Source organism: Melospiza melodia, chromosome 3, assembly GCF_035770615.1.
Source record: "Melospiza melodia melodia isolate bMelMel2 chromosome 3, bMelMel2.pri, whole genome shotgun sequence".
Lineage (NCBI taxonomy): Eukaryota > Metazoa > Chordata > Aves > Passeriformes > Passerellidae > Melospiza > Melospiza melodia.
In genome coordinates this window covers 29,847,670-29,866,681 of record NC_086196.1, presented here as the reverse complement: position 1 = coordinate 29,866,681, position 19,012 = coordinate 29,847,670, and the positions used below count along the sequence as shown (strand labels likewise).

The 19,012-nt window shown below is 48.3% G+C and overlaps 1 protein-coding gene across 1 annotated transcript; it reads right to left on the bottom strand.

Moving 5' to 3' along the window:
* Positions 1 to 1,872: 1,872 nt before the first annotated feature.
* Positions 1,873 to 13,275, bottom strand: HEY2 (hes related family bHLH transcription factor with YRPW motif 2). The gene is made up of 5 exons (XM_063151111.1): positions 13,070 to 13,275; positions 11,802 to 11,880; positions 11,612 to 11,695; positions 8,935 to 9,016; positions 1,873 to 4,106 (listed from the first exon to the last, which is right to left on the bottom strand). Exons 1-5 carry the CDS (start codon positions 13,150 to 13,152, stop codon positions 3,421 to 3,423), a joined length of 1,014 nt encoding a protein of 337 aa, XP_063007181.1. The 5' UTR covers positions 13,153 to 13,275; the 3' UTR covers positions 1,873 to 3,420.
* Between the last annotated feature and the right edge of the window lie 5,737 nt (positions 13,276 to 19,012).

Here is a 19,012-nt window from a genome sequence, read left to right as displayed (position 1 = left end):
TAACCTGCTTTGATCCTCCTGATAATTGGAATTTAAAGTTGCAAACCCACCCATTGAAAAGTTAGTCAAAGCCAACTGCTGACAGTTGAACAAGCAGCCTGAATTGTGTTCTTGTAGTATGTGCCATGATCTACTCTTAAATTATATAAATTACTCTTACTATCCTTCATCCAGGTCCACTCCTCATTGAATGCACAAGATAGAAAAAGGCTGAAGTAAGGTTGCATGTGCACAGTCATGGGTCCTAACTTTTGCATCTTGGTTATGCCAAGGAAAGAGCTTTCCCTTGCTCCTTGAAGACTGCATAGATGCCTTCAGCTCTGACCTGTTAGCACAGCTACAGCCAAAGCCACCAGAAGCTATTACCCTCTCATGTCTTTCCAACAGCACACACCAAATACGTGTCTTCATCGTTAATTTCTCACTTGGGAAATCTTCATCCACTCTCAAAGAGGTAACATTCCCAACAGCCTAGGAAAAAGCAGACATGAAGGATCAGCTCCTCATGTCTTCTATGTGATTTGATTCAAAGCAAACCAAAAGACAACACAACAAAAAAGAGTAGAGACCAAAAGCCCACACAAAAAACAATAGAGGATGCATCAGCAACTGTTTTTTTTGAAAGTGAAAATGGGATAAGCACAAACAGGCTGCACAAATCTGTCAGTGCCATGTACCTAATCAGTGTCTTTTCAAACTGCCATTTTTTTAGAACAAGGCAGAATATTGCATTTTGGGAAACAAATGATGTTTTGAGGCACATCAATTAGATTGAAGACCTTAGGTGGAACCAAGTCAGTGGGTGCCTATTTTTAAGGTGATACATGCCTGAGAGACCTCCTACCAGGCTCTTTGAGAGCAAGTTAATAGCTTACTGTGAAGCAGGGCTGCAACCTCCTCTTTCAGGCAAATAAACCCCACTTTTTATCTACCAGCCATTAATGCCCTCTATTTTCTTGAAAATACACATTTAGAAAGTGAATGATACCTCATCTGTATGCTGCTAAATATGCCAGAACAGCAGCACAGCATTTCTGCCCTTAACAAAAAAAAAAAGTCATATTCCCCCCAAACAACACTATTTCAAAGAATATCAAGGTTGTGTAGGGGTTACAAGACTTCTTCCCCCTCTTTTGTCCATTTTTTCAGGTGAATGACAACCCCTCCTCACTTAAGTGCCAGAGACCAGCTAATTGAGGCAGGGATGAGTTCCAGGTTTAATATTTGGGAGAAAGGATGACAGGAGAGTGAGCCACTGAGCTGAGGCTGCTGAGGCTTTTGGTGACGAGTGAAGCGTCTGGCTGGCTGTGGTGTGATCCCCTTTTTCTGTGTCTCAGTCTTGCCAGCTGTTATTTTGGCATTCAGACATGTAAGACTGTGTCCTCATCCTTATAAACAGAGCTTTCCACACTTTCCACAGAGGGGCTTAGCAGGTCTGATGAAACAATAACAAACCCTTGCCTCAGTGAGAAGTGTCAAATTAGAAGACCAGAACTTGTAAAAATTACCTCCTCTCATTCCATATATTTATGGATTAATGATGTCATTGGGTTAACATTTTCACCTTCTAAACCCTGTGGAAAACTGAACCTAGAAACCTCAATGATTTTTGGGGCTCTCCAGGATGAACAGATATGCTTGCATCATTAAGCATACCATCAATGCAGGGCCAGTTTGCAAGCCTGAAAACGAATGCTGCTTTGCTGTTTTCCCCTGCCTATTCCAGAGCACGCTGGAGAAGGTGGGTTTCTTGGCTGAGCAAGGGGAGCAGAAGAGTACAGAGCAGCCAACAGGCTTGTTATCAGGGGCAGAAAACAACTCTGAGTCCACAAGTATTCTTCAAAAGCAAACAAATACTGCAACAAATCATCCATAAAACGCAGTCAAAAAGGACTTCATTTAATTAGTGATATGTAAAGACTTTTGCATAGAAAAAAGGTTAACAAAGTAATGCATAAAAGACCGACTAGGTACAGTATTTTTAAAACAAATATTTTAAAGTATATTTTGCATAATGTTTAACATTTTCAATGCTTATTGCTTTCTCCACACAGCAGAGAAATCAAGTGCATAATAATACATGCTGTGTTTTATTTTTATTTTCTTTTTTTTTTTACATAAAATCTCTAGTTCTTGACTGGTTGTATTAAAATACTTAGGTTATTTTAAGTTCACTGTAATAAAAATGAAAGCAAACCATTTTATGCAGCACTAGTTATCTGGGTATTGACAAAATAATTTACTCACATCCCATTAATACATTCATTTTGGTTTGGAATCAAACCCACATTACAATGTTGGCATGTTAATAGCCAATTTAAAAGTCGTCCCTACCATAACTTCATTCATACCCAGAGTGATCATTCTCCCAGAAGCTGATAGTGAAAAGAAGAGGGATCTTGCACTGAATCGGCTAAAAGTGAATGTCCAAATACAGCTAAATAAGTTAAGTTGAACTCTTACAACACTGAATCTCTTGTATTGGCATGAATCAACTCTATCCAAGTGTGCACACTTTCAATAGGTGGCTACTTCTGGGTGCATGACAAATTCACTGTTTGTGCAGATAGGAGCTAGCACCAAGTTTAAGCCATAAAAATGGGTGCCTCAGGGCTCACAGGCAGTACTGAAACGTTCATTAATCCCAGCACTGATAAGATAATTGCTTTTGCCAATGCTATGCTAGACGTCACAATTTGGCAAGTCTGTACAAAGAAAGTGAACTAAGCGAGAACTAGGCCTGTCAAACTAAACATTCTTCCTCGGCATTCTTTTGGCTAAAAAAACCTTTCTCCTTCAAGAGCACAATCTGCCCTGGAAAAGTATCCTAGTTCTGGAGCTGAACGCAAAACTTCCCCTCTCTCCCATACCATATTCATACCTGTGCAATGTTATTTGTTTTAGCAGAACACACACACACATATATATATATTTATTTATTATTTTTTCAATGTCAGGCACTTATGAAACTGGAACTCCTTTTCTAGCCTGGGGAGACCTGGTAGATGCAACCCTCATCTCTCTGCCAAACAAGGATGCATAGCTGGAGAACTATTAGTTCTAATGTCTACGTATTCCTACGTATGTTGCAGGAAACCTTTACATGCCGACATGGTCACACTGTTATGAAAGCCATTGCTGCTCCCTCAAGGTGCCTCCAGCAAGTGAAACGGAGAAGAAGAAGAAGGCGTCTCCCCATGTCCTCTCCGAGACCGGCAGTGAGGATGGGTAATCGCCGTTCCTCGGTGGGCCCGCCGGCACCGCTCAGGCCCCTCGGGTGAGCTGAGCAGGGAGGACGCGGCAGCGCCGGGGCTGGGTGCGGGGATGGCGGCTCGTGGCTGTGAGCACATGCACGTGTGCTGACAGGGAGAGGAGGGAGCTGCAGTGGGAAGAGCTGTGTGTGGCCGGGGAGGGGGGGACTTAAAAGGCTCCAACTTCAGTCCCCCAGGGTCGGTAGGGTTTCGTGCCGCCGCCGGTGCCAGCCTGCTGAGGGCTGGCAGAGGCTGACACGGCCAGCGGAGGGGTGATGGCGGTGGCCGCGGCCACGGCGGCGGCGGCCGCGCTGGGGGGCAGCATGGGGAAGGTGCCGGTGAAGGAGAGGGGGAAGCTCTGGGCCGCGGCTGTGGCTGCTGCTGCCGCGGCGTGAACAGTGGCCGACAGGGACAAGAGGGAGGTAGAGAGAGGAGGGACACAGGGAGCGATGCTGCCGGCGGAGGGGACTCTGAGGGCGGCATCGGCGTGGGCGAAGGTGGCCGTGAGCAGGGCGGAGCCGTGAGGGGGCACGTCCGAGGAGAGTCTGCACGGGGCGGCGTCGGAGGCGTGGTGGAGTCCGTTCGGCTGCAGCAGAGCGGCCGGGAGGTGGTGGAAGGCGGCGGCCCAGTGGTGAGGGTGCAAGGGGTGGTGGTGGTGGTGGACCATGGAGGAGGTCATGGCAGCAGCTTCCCTCTGAGAGGCGCAGGTGCTCAGGTGGGACACGAGTCTAACGCGCAGGGGGTCGGATGTGTCGAGGCCTTCCACCGAGGTCAGGTACCTCGCCACTTCTGTCAAGCACTCCCGGAAGCCGATGCTCATGAAATCCATGGCCAGGGAATGGGCGTCAAAATAACCTGCAAGGGGAGGGCAAAATACGTGTTGAATATGGATCTGGCCAACCGAGCCCTGGCTCAGCCACCGCATTTCCCGTTTGCCATTTGTGGGTTAAGATGTGCAACAGAAGTTTGTTCTCTGGTCTGTAAAATGATCTCTGTGACCATCCCTGTAATGTAATAGGCTGCAGTTGTTTATGCAGACCATATACAAATGAAAAGAAGTAAGTCCATAAGACACTTAAAAAGATACATGATGCCTCTCCTGAAATTCCTCAGCAAGCTGCTGCAGTGCAATGTTGATCCTGTATGTGTGAATGAGATGCTTATCCACACAAAGAAACAGGCTGGAGATCAGAGAGCTTGCATGTACTACCCTGCCTTTTCTTCCCTACACTGGCATTCATCCTAATGCTTTCAAACTATTTCTTGACATTGTGAGATAGTTGTTGTCGCTGCTGCTGGGGTCCCATCTACTTCACAGAGTCATTAAGACAATATGACATACGGTGTTGCTTAACTACAAACAAAAAACATCTTGTGATGACTCTGCACACACACAATAAAAAGCTTTACTGAGAAAACGTTTTATGTAATGCCATTGCTAATTTGGAGATGGAAGACTGACAGTCATATGGCCCATGAGGTATTTCAACAAACAGCAACTGGAGCTCCATAGGCTTGGGACAAAAAAGCATTTGAAAAAAAAAAAGTTTTATTAAATGCACATGAAAGGATAAAGGGTTGAGCATAAAATCTTGCATCTAACTTGCAGCTCTTCAACCACAAAAACCTATTCCACTCTTTGGAATCTTCCTATTTTAGTTTAAATGTTGTCTCCTTGGGGGAATCATATCCTATCCATTCCCAAGCTGGCACGGTGTTTTTCCTCTCACTTTCAACGAAAATTTTTAGGTATGTGATGTGTGTCAGTATATAAAGATCAAATGCCCCTCTTACGGTGGAACGTGGCAGCAATGCCTTGTACTCTGTCATGAAATAATCTCGGCCTTTCTGAAAAATGCTAGCACTTTAGATGGCTTTTTTCATTTTAATCAATTTTCAGGCTAGAAAGAAGCACTTCCACCACTGCATGCCCACATTATAGAATTAACTCAGGCACATTTATCCATGTTGCTCCAAATCCCCTGCCCGCTATACACTCCCTCTAGCCAAATCACAACGGTGCTTTTGCTGCAAGCCTACTTGCTCATCTGAACCTGAGTGAAACTCTGGCTCAGCCAGCAGATCAGCAAGCGTGAGGAGTTGAGGACTCCTGTCCTCAAGTGCTGACTCCTCACAGCTTTCTTCCTGCCGGGTCCACTGCGACCAAAGGTTTGAGCGAGCTCCTGAGAAACAGAGGCCAGGCGTGCCAGCAGCAGTGAGATAGCAGGGCACCTTCTCGGCTGCCAGTCAGCCTGGTGTGGGGACTGCTGCTGTGCCGGAGGCTCCAGGACTCCAGCAGCTTCAGAGGGGCTGACGCAGAGCCAGAACCACTTCCCAGCCCTGGCCACGAGTCAGCCAGCCTGGGAGTCCTGAGAGCACTCGGCTCAAGCCAGGGCTTCCCGGCCTCCCTCCCTCCTGGACTGGAAGAGATGTGGGGGATGTGGTTGTCACCAGCCTCCCCTGAGTCTGAGCTGCTGGCTCTGTGACAAGCCATCCCAAAGCCCTGGCGATCCTGGCTCCCTTTCAGTCTCCTATGGTGGCCGAGGCATGAAAACAGAGGCTAGATGAGATCTGGGACTCCCAGGCTCCATTATATTTTGATGGTTATCTTTTCCCGGTTTCCCCTTCATCAGCTTCCCCCTTCTGAAAGAGACTTAAAAATGTTGTTTCTCATTTCTTTCCCAACCCACAAACATCCTCCACCATGTGCACATGCCAGTGTTTTGCAGTGAACAGGAACTCTTGGTTTTACCTCATCTGTCCTGGTAACCCACCTGCTGCACACAGGTCACTTAAGCTACACGAACCCATGCACTGACCCAGGCGTCATTCACTCAAGAAAAATTTGTAGTGAAGCTTCAATAAAACCACACTGAGTTCTCTGCAAGCAACTCACTATTGATAAATCACTCCTCCCCTGTGCTTGCTTGCACCACCAGCAAAAAGCTCTGGCCTTTGGCCAAAATAATAGCTCAATGTGAATAGAAGACTGTCCACAGAACTGTCCACACCTGCGTCAGGGCGGCAGAAACACGGAGCCTGCACAGGACCTGAGAGGCATCTGCCTGCCTGCCTGCCTGCCCAGGCAGCTCTGGAAAGAAAAGAAGGGGCAGAAGCAGTGTTGGGTTTCTCACCTGCACTGCCCACCTCGGGATCAGTGTGCTGAGTGGTGGCCAAGCCCATTCCGACTTGCCCAGTCCCACCCACTCCCCATCATGGATGTCCTCCTTTCTGTGTGAGGAAGAGGACAGTCCTCAATGCAGGGCAGCAAATGGGTATCAGGACCCATTTCTCCTTTCCTCAGAAATAAGTGATTGTCCCTGGTAAAAATGAAGAAACTAATTTTTTTGCTGATACAAAAAAAAAATCCTCTGGCACACAAGATGAATTACAAAGAGGGAAATCAAAACAAATAAAACAAATATCTACTTTAAAAATACTCTTAGAAATTATATTTAAAACTGTTAGATTGCAAAGTAAAACACTAAGCAAGCAGGAAATGCAGGCTTAAACTTTACCCAGTACTCATTCTCAAACCTCTTTTTCTTACAGTTTCTTAATCTGTGCAGTGAGATTACTCTTATCTCTAGGACAGAAGGAGCAGATAAAGTTGTAGTATTTGTGAAGCGATCAGGTATTATTGTGATGGGCCACCCACTGTGGATCATGGTGTGAAAGGCAGTAGCAGAAATAAGCCTGCATTGCCTCTCCCTGCACCACAACCTTCATCCTTTCCCGCACTGCCACAGCTATGCCAGTGTCAGCTGGGGCAGGAGGGACATGGAGCAGAGACCAACCAAGGAAGAGAAGAGACTGCAAGGCCTGGGACTGCTAGCAACATGCAGTTTGTCCAACTGGAGCCAGAGGCTGGGCTCCACCAACACATCTCTCTGTCCCGCAGCTCCCATCCCAGGCATTTCATCCCCTGCCCCACTTGGCCACCTGACCTGACCCATTTATATAAAAATCCTCTGCATACTTTTTTTGGGCGGGGAAGCTGGGGAAGGAAGCTTCCTGATAGTTGAGGTCTCCATTTGGGTTCACCTCCTGGCTGTCCCGCTGTCGGTGCAAACATTGGAGGGCTGGGAGCTGCTGCAGCTCCTCAGAGGAACAATGTGCAGCGTGACGCGGGGGTCAGGCTGGGATAGCTGAGCCACACATCGCATGGGGAGGGTGAAACGAAACAGCCACCACTTCCCTCAGCAGCCAAGCGCTCTGTGCTCCCTGCAGCAAGGGAGACAGAGCTTGTGGAACCAGCACACAGCCACACACTCAGAGAAGGCACCATCACTCGGACACACAGAGGATCCAAATCACCTGAACACAGACTGCACAGCCATGATCAATTCTGGCATTTCATAACTTTCAAGAGTGTATCTTTAGCAACTACAGTGCTTTCTCAAGGACTTTTTACATATATGTCAACCTTCTTTAAATTTAGTACATTTCCTGAGGAATCAAGAGACATGTCTGTTACCTGATGGGCAATAAAATTCCTTTCATCTCTTATCAAACAAGTTACCCATAACTTTTAAGCTTAAATAGACTCCTAGAAAAAACTCCTTAACACCTACAGAAAAGGTGTGTCAGCTTGGCGTTAATTTTCACAAATAACAAAACACCAGCTTTTAACATGCTTTCCTATAGCCATCTGCTGTTAGGCACGCACTGACTCTGAGCTGAGTTTTTAATTGCTGCAAGGTACGGAGAGGAGCATAATTCAGTCATACACTAAAAACTTTGGTCAAAAAACAAGTAAGAGAGACAGCAGCAGTTTCTTTTCTAGCCTTTACCTATATGGTATAGTGGGTGAGTGAAGAATCAGCTGGCTCCCGTTACAACAATTCAAAGCATGATCATGGTTGATGGCACGGGACCATGCTTATGGAATGCCAGCAAGTTTTTCGCTCCAAATAAGTTCCAAAATCATGACTACACAGAACACCTCGTGGGTGGCTGAAACCATCTGGCCTCCAGCCTTGGGACTGTCAGCTTGCACAAGCGAGGTACGCTCGACTCCCGGCGCTTGGCTGATCTAATGGGTCAGCGAGTGCAGCCACTGCGTCACGCCAGCACCCATTAACAGGGAGCTATGCCAGCCTCTGACACACAAATATAGCATAGAAATGTGAGTGCAGAGAGTATTGCCTGCCTACCCACTTCATCAGATACCTGGAGATGCACAGAGCAAGACTGGGTTTTGTTCAGGTGAATGAGATGGTCTAACCTGGAACTGAAAAGTCTTTCCAGAACAAAGAAAATATTTAAACATAAATTAAAGTTCTTCTTCGTTCACTTCCTTCAGTATAGCAGCTCAATAATGAGGTTTAGCATCAGGTTTTCTGCTACACAATTGTTGCCACAAACCTCCTGTTTATGTTTGGTGTTTGTGTATTTGTTTTGTCTCCCTGTGCAGATTTCAGTGCTCTTTGGAAACCCCAAACAAATCTCTGACTGGGCTGCCTGTGAATGAAGCCTTTACTCCCACAGTGTTATGAAAGCAAACACAAGCCCAGGGTCAAGTGCTTCTTTTGTCCCAGTAGCTCTTTCCCACGAGTTCAATCCTGCCATTAGCATTGATTTCCACTCCTTTAATCTGGAAACGCCTATCACAGCTCCTCAAAGCACTTTTTTTGATGAGATTTCCCCAAATATTAGAAAAAAAAAATTGTTGGCTTCTTACCTTTCCCTCCTGTTGCCTGCAGCATCTTCAGATGATCCACTGTCATTTGTAGTATTTCCGCTTTTTCTAATTTGGCTGATCCCTTTGAGATAAGAGACACATATAAATAAAGGCTTACGAGTACTAGAAACTTCAATTTGATATACTTTCCACTGAGCTCAGCCTTATGGTTTCAATTTCCCCTATCATTAGGACATTCTCTGCTTAATTCTTTCGTGAGCATCTGCTTCCCAGACTTGGTCTAAGGACTAATACCGTCTCCCTAATTTCCCTTTATTAGGGCTATACCTCAGCACAGCTCTGGCCTTGAAGGCAGTGTAGAGATGACATCTTCAAGAAATGAGAGAAATACGCAACTTTCTGGACTTCCCTTTTAACAACAAACACAAGGGGAGAGCTGGCAGGAGGGTATGTGTGGCCACAGGTTAGGACCCTACTGCAAGGTTACTTTTTGTGCTATTACCGGTAGGTGTCCCTGCGGACACACACCCAGCACTGTCCCTCTCTTCATGGCCTGTTAATTTGCAATGTGTCATTTGGTTGTTGAATATTCCATTCTCATTTTTTAAATTAAAAAACTGCCATGCAGTCCACAGTATTTTAAGTTAGTGAGAGGCCTACTTTGCAAAGACTAAATACTGCGAAAGAGTGTAGCTCCTCTGTCAGTAAAAATATTTTCTGACACTTAGAGTGGCTCACAGAGCTACAAGAGATACTGGAAAAGTACAAAATAGAACTCAAAAGGTAGTATTGATATATCAATGTATAAATAAAACTATTTTGCTTGGTAGCATTCCCTTGGATATCTGGAACACACCCAGACAACACAAATATTATTCCAGTGCAAGAGATTATCCTTTGGCATTAGTTAAAATCAGGGCCGCGCAAGCTGCAGCCACCAGAGCATCACATCCTGCCAGCCAATTTTTTTTCTCTTAGTTATCACCTGGGCCACCTCACTGTCTCGGCCAGCTTCTCCCAGGTTGCACATTTTTGAGCTGGGCAAAGCTTACCCGGCGCTGTGCAGCCGTGCTTCAGAGCGCTCATCTCTGCCACACTCGGGAGCAGCACGGTGCCTTGGGAAGGGAGGGAGGCGGAAGCGAAACTAAACCTCCAACTTGGAAACTTCAGTGAGCTGAATGTCAAGGAGCTGGGCAAGGACTGATGACTTTGTCCTTGGCATATTGCGGGAAAATGGTGGGACTTTCTGATTCAAACACTGCACATCTCATTTTTATGGCAGTGCCTTTTTTTCAATCTGCTTATTGCTCTCAACATGCCAACGTTGATGTGCGTGTGAATTTTTGGTCAGAATTCCCCGTTTTACATGCAGCTACATCCTGTAACTTTCTCAGACTTCATCTTTTCCATAGACACAGTACAAGCCGTCTCAGTGAGAGTGACTAATAGCTGAAAACTGCATGGTGCTGGGTAATTTCCAAAGGCTCTGTAGGACTTGTTTTAAAATGTTTGTGGTTTTCAAGAAATAAACAATAAAATGGGACAAACAACTGTTGTCTCTTGCCCCTGTTTATCTAGCTGAAAATATCCCTGTCACTGTTTTGCCAGAACCAACGCAAGGGCATAGTGACAACTACCAGTTACTAAAAATCATATTGCAGGTGACACAAGAGATGCTCTCAACCAACACTTCAAATTTATTTTTTTCAGCCAGCTTTTGCTCAGGCCAGGGATGAAACAGGCCTAACACGGTGCGGTGTTTGCCACGTAGTTACTACTTATATTCAGCACCTCCCAATCCTGCTCTCAGATTTTACTTTCTGGGTTTTTTTTACTATTACAAGGAAGTCAGGTTATTTATTTTCAGATGTTTCATTTTTATTGAAACATAGTGTCACTTGCACATATCCAGCAATCTTCAGACACTTCCAGCAAAACAGGAACAAGGCTGAATATTGAATCAAAGCCCAAAAAATAAAATTCAAGATATGGAAAAAAAATTTGAATGGAAAAACCAAAAAGCCTTTTTTTTTAATGAAACATTGTATTCCAATCTCTTGGTATGTAATTTCATGACCAAGGAGCTGAGTTGAAGTTAACTGGATCCTTTCAGACTTCCTACTAAATACTTTCTCACTGAAAGTCTGAATATATCACTGACTTCACTAGCTGACAAACACGGGCCTATTCCACCTCCTAATGCACTGGTTCTAAAGAGTAATCTTAAAACATGAATAATCCAGACTGTCTGCTCCCTTTTCAGGAAATTGGACTGATTTGCTTGCAATGGAAAGTATAGATTTGAGAAAAAAAGGTCTGTTAAAGTAGTGACAAAGTAAATTATATTTAAAGATTTAGACAGAAAGCTAATTTACATACAGGTTTAGGGACTTGTGTTGGGTTTGTGTATCTTTATTTTTTATTTAATATGGAGTAAAGCACATTTTTAACAAAACCACTACTGGAATTCATCGAAAGAACAGAGGCAACACGAACACAGTTACCCTTAAGGGAAAAACAAGCCAAAGAATGGAAATGTTTTTCAGCCTTATAATGAATTATGTTTCTAATAGTTTTGCCACAACAAAGCATTTTATTGAAATGCCTGCTTTGTGCCAGATCAGGACACATACAGTATTATTTTAATGAGATTTACAAGAGAACTAACATTGCCAGATGAGATACAGAATTTATATTAAAAAAAAAAAAAGCTTACTTGTTTTTCAAAAGCAGTTGGCACAAGCCGCCTCAGCTCTGATAAACTGTTATTTATACGATCACGGCGCCTTTTCTCTATAATCTATTCCCAAAAAAACAAAACACATTAAGTTTATAAAAATGAAGGGCAAAATCACAATACACAACATACAAACTGTCAAATGCAAAAATAATTAAATGAAACATACCCCTCTTCTTTTCTTTCTGGCCATGATCTGAGATGTTGTTGTTGGGGAATTTGATCGAATGACAGAACTATTACTTTGCCTGTGAAACAATAAAAGCACATCAGGTGTTGCACAACTTGACACCGCTCTTTGAAGACACCTTAGGTCACCATATTACATATGCATAGTCCCTCTAATGCCATTTTCAGTGCTTTTAAGAAGTGCCTTGCGTTGCACAGTGTTTTTGAAGGCAGCAATGCATTTCAGTTTTGACTACCCCAGCATACATTTTGAAGTGACGTTTTGAATTTTCCAACACTGTAGGAAATAAAGTCCTTTTCTGTAGACAGTTTACTATCCAGTGCAGATTTCATTTTCTTCGCATATAAAGTCCTGCCTACCAAGCAGAGGCTGAAGAACCAGGCCCAAATCCACATGAACCATCTCTACATGGCAACAGCAGTGGTGAGGGGACATACCCGATGACACAACCTCTGCCAGGCCTGCTGGGTTTCGACATTGCTGACCACTGCTACACAGTCAGTAGATGGTCAGTATGATGCCAGGTGCCCAGCCCGGCTCTGCTGCATTGTCCAGGAGCAGAATTCAAAATCTGCTTTTAAAACTACACTACCCACGAGTACAAAGGTGCTCTTATTTCATCATGAGTGCGCAAAAAAAAAAAAAAAAAAAAAAAAAAAAAAAATCAGTATCTTTTAATACTTATTTAGCCATCGATGAGGAAGAGATAGGGCTCTGGTCATGAACCTCTAAATTGGCAGGAGGAGCCCTGAAGCCCCTCAGCGTCCCCGCAGCGCCCAGCCCGACCCTCCCTGGGCAAACACTGCCCGCCCTCGGCTCGCACGGCGGGTTTGCTGAAGTTCAGCTGCTCAGGATCCCTGCTTACTTTCCACGGCTCATTTCCCACTGGCGCCGTGGGAAATGAGGTTGTTCGGCCTGATCAGGAACGATTTTGGAAAAGGTCTGATTGCAAATGGCAAATTAAGCGGAGCTAATGAACCGCAGCCCGGTGGCTCACACAGCTACTGGAGCGCTGCGCGTAATTTCGAGGCTCGGGCACTCCAAGCGCGGGGCTAATTTTTGGTGGGCTACGAGCGAGCTGCCAGCTGACCTGGAGGGGGACACAACACCTCTGAGCTCGGGGGGCCGCTGCCCCCACTCCCATCCCAAGGGGGTGTCCGGGTCTCCCCCTCGCCCTGCCCCAGCTCGGGGCGCACCCCGGCCCGCGCCCCCGACGGAGACGGCGGCCCCCGGGGTGCCCCACTTACCCCGAATAGTTGTTCTCGCTCCCCACGTCTATAGTCTCGTCCATATCGCTGTCTGAGGTAGTTTCCTCGCAAGGTCGCTTCATCGTGCGCACGGCGCGGGGGCAAAGATAAATAAATCCGGGGGGGCTGCGGGCACGGCACAGCTCGGCACAGCACGACTCCGCACCGCCAGCAGAGCACACCCTCTCTGAGGCGCTTTCCCACGCCGCGGCACAGCCTCAAGCCCGACGGCCCGCCCCCGGCAAGGCCCGCCCTGCCGAGGGTGACGGGCGGGGGCCGCCCACCGCCGGGGCGCGGAGGCGTGCGGAGGAGCGGCGGCCGCCCGGCGGGGGCCCCGCCGCCCTCGGCTCACGGCAGGCGGGGAGCGGAGCCGGCACGGGGCCGGGGAGGGAGGGGTGCGGGGTTCCGAGCATCCTCAGAGCTCGCCCTGCGGGGAGAAGGAGCAGTACGGGATTGTCCGATGCTGCCGGAAGAAGAGGGTTGGCCGGTGTCGCCCCGCTGTCCGTCTCTCACCGGGCATTTGGGACGATCTTGCTCCCCTCCACCCGTAGCACACGAGCCGGATCAGCCCCCTGCCCGGTGCTCCAGAGCCCCCGGCGGTGGCAGCAGCCCCGGTCTCCTTTCTTGCGGTGCCGCGAGTTGTGTTATCGGGCACAGGGGAGTGCGTTCGAGAGTTGTGTAAGTCCCGGGAAATGTATAAATCCCCCCGGGCCGGGCGCGCCTCCCCGGCCGCCCCGTTCCGCTGGGTTCCACGGGCGCGCCGAGGGCTAGCGGGCGCTTGCAGGGCCGGGAGCCAAGCACAGCGATAATCCCTGCAGGGAACGACTTGGGAGGAAGTTTAGCGTCTCGTTTACCGGAGGATCTGCAGCAGGCGGGTTTTATTTTGCTTTTGTTTGGGATTTCCCCACCCCGTTTGTGTTTTCAAATTCCGGATTCCTGACAAAATACATTCGGAGTTGTATGTTCTCCGCAGAAATTTAATCTTTCAACTGCGGCGACTGCCCCTGCCTGCCTGTTCCCCCCTGCATCCCCTTTGCCACCTTCCTAGGAACGTTTTTCTCCCGCCCGTGCTGTCGGACGCTGGCCGAGAGGGGCCGAGAGGGGCCGGGACGGGGCGGGAGGGTTTGGCACCAGCTTGGGCACCTCCGCCTTATCCTGGCTCTCGGCGGCACACGGAGCGGCGGTCGTTCAGCAGCCCGGAGGACTTGAAGGCTAGCGGCGAGGGAGCTGCCCTTGCTATGACTCGGTGCCTTGTCGGGACAGGGGCAGCCCCCTCGCCGCCCCGCCTGGCCGCTCGGGGCTCCGGCAAGCAGCACCTGCCGGAGAGAGAGACGCGGGCAGGAGCTGCCGGCGTCGCCGCAAAATGACAGAGCGGCCAAGAGTCTCCCTTTCAGCGCGGCGTGGCCCCGCCACCCTCACCGTGGCCGCACTGCTCTCGCCTCTCCGGGTTTCCAGGCGGCGACAGCACGACGCTGCTCCGGACAGAGGGAGGGACGGAAGAAGGGCCGGAGGGGCCGATGACTCCGGCTTTCCTTGCGGGGCAGGCTGCGAGCTCGATGGGCCGGAGGGAGCGGGCACCTTCCCGGCGCGGGCCCGCGCGGCAGCGCCCGTGCCGCTTCTGCCTGCGGGCGGAGTTTGCCCCGGCTGCTTTATATTTAGCAGCCGACGGTACCAGTGACTCAGTTTTCCACTCGGTTAAATCCCGTGGAAGGTACAGGTGGTTTGGTTCGTTCGCGGGTGTGCGTGCGGCACAGGGCCGTTGTGAATGAGAAACCCGCGCCAGCTCTTTTGTACGCCGACATCCGCCATCTCCGCAATTATATTTGGTGGCACGTCGGGTGTTTGCCCTTTCATGTGGATGTTGCTACTATGTAAAGGAACAGCGGGATTTCATGCCTCATTGCCCTACCGGGACATCCTTTTCATGCCCGTATTTGCGGAGTTACTAAAAGCTCCGCGGCTGCTCACTCGCAACAGAAGAGAGCGTCTGCGGGAATGGCGAAGACAGCTCCAGGGAACTTGGGACGCATTCCCCACAATGGCCCCTTTGATGGGATCTGAACAAAAAACCAAAGCAAACCAAAATACAAACCTCACCCTCAAAAAAAAAAAAAAAACCCAAAAAAAAAAACAAAACAAAAAAAAAAACCCCACAAAAAAACCAAACTAAAACCCACGAAATAAATCCCCAGGAACAAACAACCCTAAAATGTATCGGGATCTCTCGGGAGAAGTGGACTAGCAGGAGCAGCCTGTGGCGCCCGACTGCAATTTGAAGCACAAACGCTTTAGGAATCTGGGATTAGGCTCAGCAGTTTCAGTGCTCGACGTCGGAGTTTCTAGAATATTTTAAAAATCCCAATAAACAAAAAAAAATTACCAGCCCAAATTATTTTTCGTTGTCTGTGCTGTAACGACACAGGGAGACCTGAGATAGCAGGGCCTGCTCCCGTCGGGACCCCCGTGCTGGGCGCCCCGGGAGCGGCCGGGAAACGCTGCCCTGCCTCCTCAGACATCGCCGTTCAGTGCAGGGCGAGGTTTGGCAGGTCTGACTTTGAGCCCGAGTTACCCGGCCTGGGCTGCAGCTGCTCGAGAGACGCCTGCACACACGGGGAGGGAGGGGGGACACAGGCTCGAGCGTGGGTGTCCGAATCGCCGCTAAAGCACGCGGATCACCCGGGGATGTTGGTGCGTTTCCGAGCTGTCTCGGGGCTTTGCACAGAAATCTTTCATGTCACGCGTCGGTGCCGCTGGATTTGTAATTTCTGCTCACTCTGGAAATAGCTCCTGCTGCTTTATGGTATTTTTTTTCCCCTGGGGCACAACTCCCGCATGCTGTTTTCCTACAGAAACCTGAGCTATCCTATGGTAACCTCCCCGAGCAGAGCTTATGTCAGCGTCGTCGATCCGGCTGCTAAATCCTCCTGGCAGCCTCGCTAAGGGCCCTCCTCCGGGAAACTTCTTTTTTATTCTTGCCCAGATTAGGGATTTTGTTTGTTTGTTTTGTTTTTAATTATTTTTGAGAGATCTGCCTGCTCCTTGGGTGAGAAATTTCGGCCTTTCCCGGGTGGCAGCGAGGAAGGCACGCCCTTGCACCTCTGCCAGGTGTCAGGCTCTCCCTGCGGCAGGTGCGCTGCGACAGGCAGGGGCTCCGTGGCGCGGCACCAGCACCGCGACCCACGGGCCAAGCCTCTTGGTGTGCTTTGGTGCTGGCTGTACGGCGCACGTGTCTCTTTCTCCAGTGGCCGCAGCGAGGATCCCGGGAATCCTCGCTGCGGCGGCATTGCCCGCTCAGCTGCAGCACGCAGCGCTGACAGCCGCGCAGTCGAAGCGCAGAGAAACGCATCTTTCGCCGTTCCCCGTTGCTTTTCCCTCCAAAGGGAAAAAGCCGGGCGGACTCGCCGCTTCCCGCCAGCCTGGAGGCCGCGGGACAGCCCCTGCCTTCACCCACCACCCACGCCAGGCAGCTCTCCCTGCAGGCCCCCCTCGCTCCCGGATCTCCCGGCAGCGTTTCCCGGGAGAGGAGGCCCCGGCCGGCGGCTCCGCGGTGAGGGCTCCCCGGCCCGCAGGCTTCCTGTCCCGGCCGGGGGGCGTCGGGGGGAGGCCGAGCAGCTCCCTCTCTCTCCCTCCCTCCTTCCTGCTTTCTTGTGGGTTTGTTGTTTGGGGGTTTTGTTTGTTTGTTTTTACTCTCGTGGTGCTGGCGGTGCCTGCGGGGCCTGGTGGGTCGCACGAGGCCGGCCCGGCGCCCCGGCCCCGACAGGCGCTGAGCCGTGGGGGCGCTCCCAGAGCCGGCTTGCCAAGTAAGCAAAGCACTACATCTCTCGCTACGTCTAGAGAGCCGGCTCCCGTGGGGAAGTAACTCTCTTCTGCTCCGTTCCCGAAAATGAAATTTCCTATCCCCGAGATTTCAGGATTTTACACGTCTCTGTGAGCCGTTTAGGATTAAGTAGGGAGTTCAGAGACTATTTTTTAAATGTGCATGGCCTTCTGAAGGAGCTGAAGTTTTGTTCAGCAGCTCTCTTCAAGGGGACTCAAGATCGTCCCGAGTTTCTTTACTGAACACGGTAGGTACTCGGACTCTAAGTCTTTGAGGATTTTTTTTTTAAACTTTACTGTCTCCTTCTTAAAAAGCCATTTGCATCCTTCGCTCAGTAAGCAGCCTCTTGGGGATAGCTGTTCTACTACTTTTAAGTTTCTTTCTCTATTAGGAAACTCTGGAGAACAGGAGAGAAATGCAATTCCCATTCATGGACTGTGGACCATGATGCTGGCTTTGTTGGGTTTTTTGGGGGGGGTTTTTTTGGCTTTTATTTTTTTTTTCTTGATGGACTCATCACTAACTGCCAGGAAAACAAGAGAAAATGCCTTCTTGATTTTTTTTTCCCTGATGTGATTGTAAATAGATGATTAAAATGGTTTCTGGCCACATTCATACCAAGGTGGGATGGACAGACTGAAGAAAGAGCAGAGAGCTGAGTAAACCGTGTGTGACAGCTGAATGAAATAATGCTCAAAAAAAAAAAAGTCTTTAAAACGTGGCTTTGCCTAGACAGTGGCTACACACAGGTGGAAGTGGATGCATGACATTCCATGCAGGTCTGTATTGTGTAAGAGCATTTGACTATTAGCTGGGGTGTAGGATTTTTGCCAATGGATCACAGTAGGGCCTGATCCACAGGTGATTCCTGTGGTAGTACAATAACCCCACAGATACTGCTAAAATTGCAATTCCCTGAGATGGATGCAATCACTCCAGTAGATCACTTCAGTTTTGGGAAGGATAAAAAGTGCACAAAGACTTGCTACAATGAATTTTAAGCTAAAGATGATGGAGGAAAAAAACGTAGGAAGGAAGATGCAGTGAGTATTTATAGACCTTTCTAAGTAACAACTTTTAATGTTTATCACTGAGCTACACCTCCACAAATCTGATCTTGGTCAAGTAGTGAAGCTGACTATTGGGATTTTAGGCTGATGACAGAAAATGTAACTCTGCATCTCCTGCAGTGTGTCACACTGCTTCTCTGTTTTCAGTGCCTACAGGGGTCAATGAATGCACCCTCCTGGGTCGAGTGCTTCCTCCTGGCCCCTAGTCAATAGGTGCGGCGTGTTTGTCCAGAGCATGAAATGCTCTCCCTGAGAGCTGTCACTACATTGTAGGTGACACTGAAAGACAGAACACCTCCTCTGGCTCCCACTGTCTGGTGATAACGAGCGTGATTGAACAGCACCCCAAGGAAGGGCAGCTGGAGAGGACAAACCCTGCAGCTGAGCGCCTCATCCTTAACTCTTTGTACCTTGGCACACTTCCTATGTGAGCTCAGACATTCAGGACAATTAATTTAATTAACAAAAGGTGTAAATGAAAAGTGTCTGTGAACTGTATTGAAACTCAGTTTGCATGCTCTTATTCACAACAGAACTGGCTGCAATTTGATTTAAATTAACTCACTTTCAGAATAAAATAACATTGACTAAAATAAAAGCAGCTTTAATTTTGAATGGATGTTTACATAGAATTGTTTGTGGTTTAACTAATCCACTCTAAATATTAAGTCTGTTGATTTTCCCCGGCACTTCCATCTAGGCTAGTTTGCTTTGTGCCTCTATTTTAGGCTCCTATCACTAAAATGGAAATAGTAATTGCCTGCTAAAGTTTAAAGTCATTGTGTGAAGGATCTTGGTAATGACAGCATTTTGCCTGATACTCAGTATACATGTTCTGCAAAAGCCAGGTCTATATTTTCTATACATGTGCAAAGTTCTTGCCAGGTAATATTTTACGACTGTACCCAGCTGTGCATGACCAGGGGAGACATGCAGCGGTGGAGAATTAGGGCATCATCGTGGATTTTAGACTTTCACTGAACATCTCCTGGGATTTGGCTCTCTGTTTTTTTTCGAAGACTATGGGCCAAGATTTAAGAACTCTCTAACTTCAGT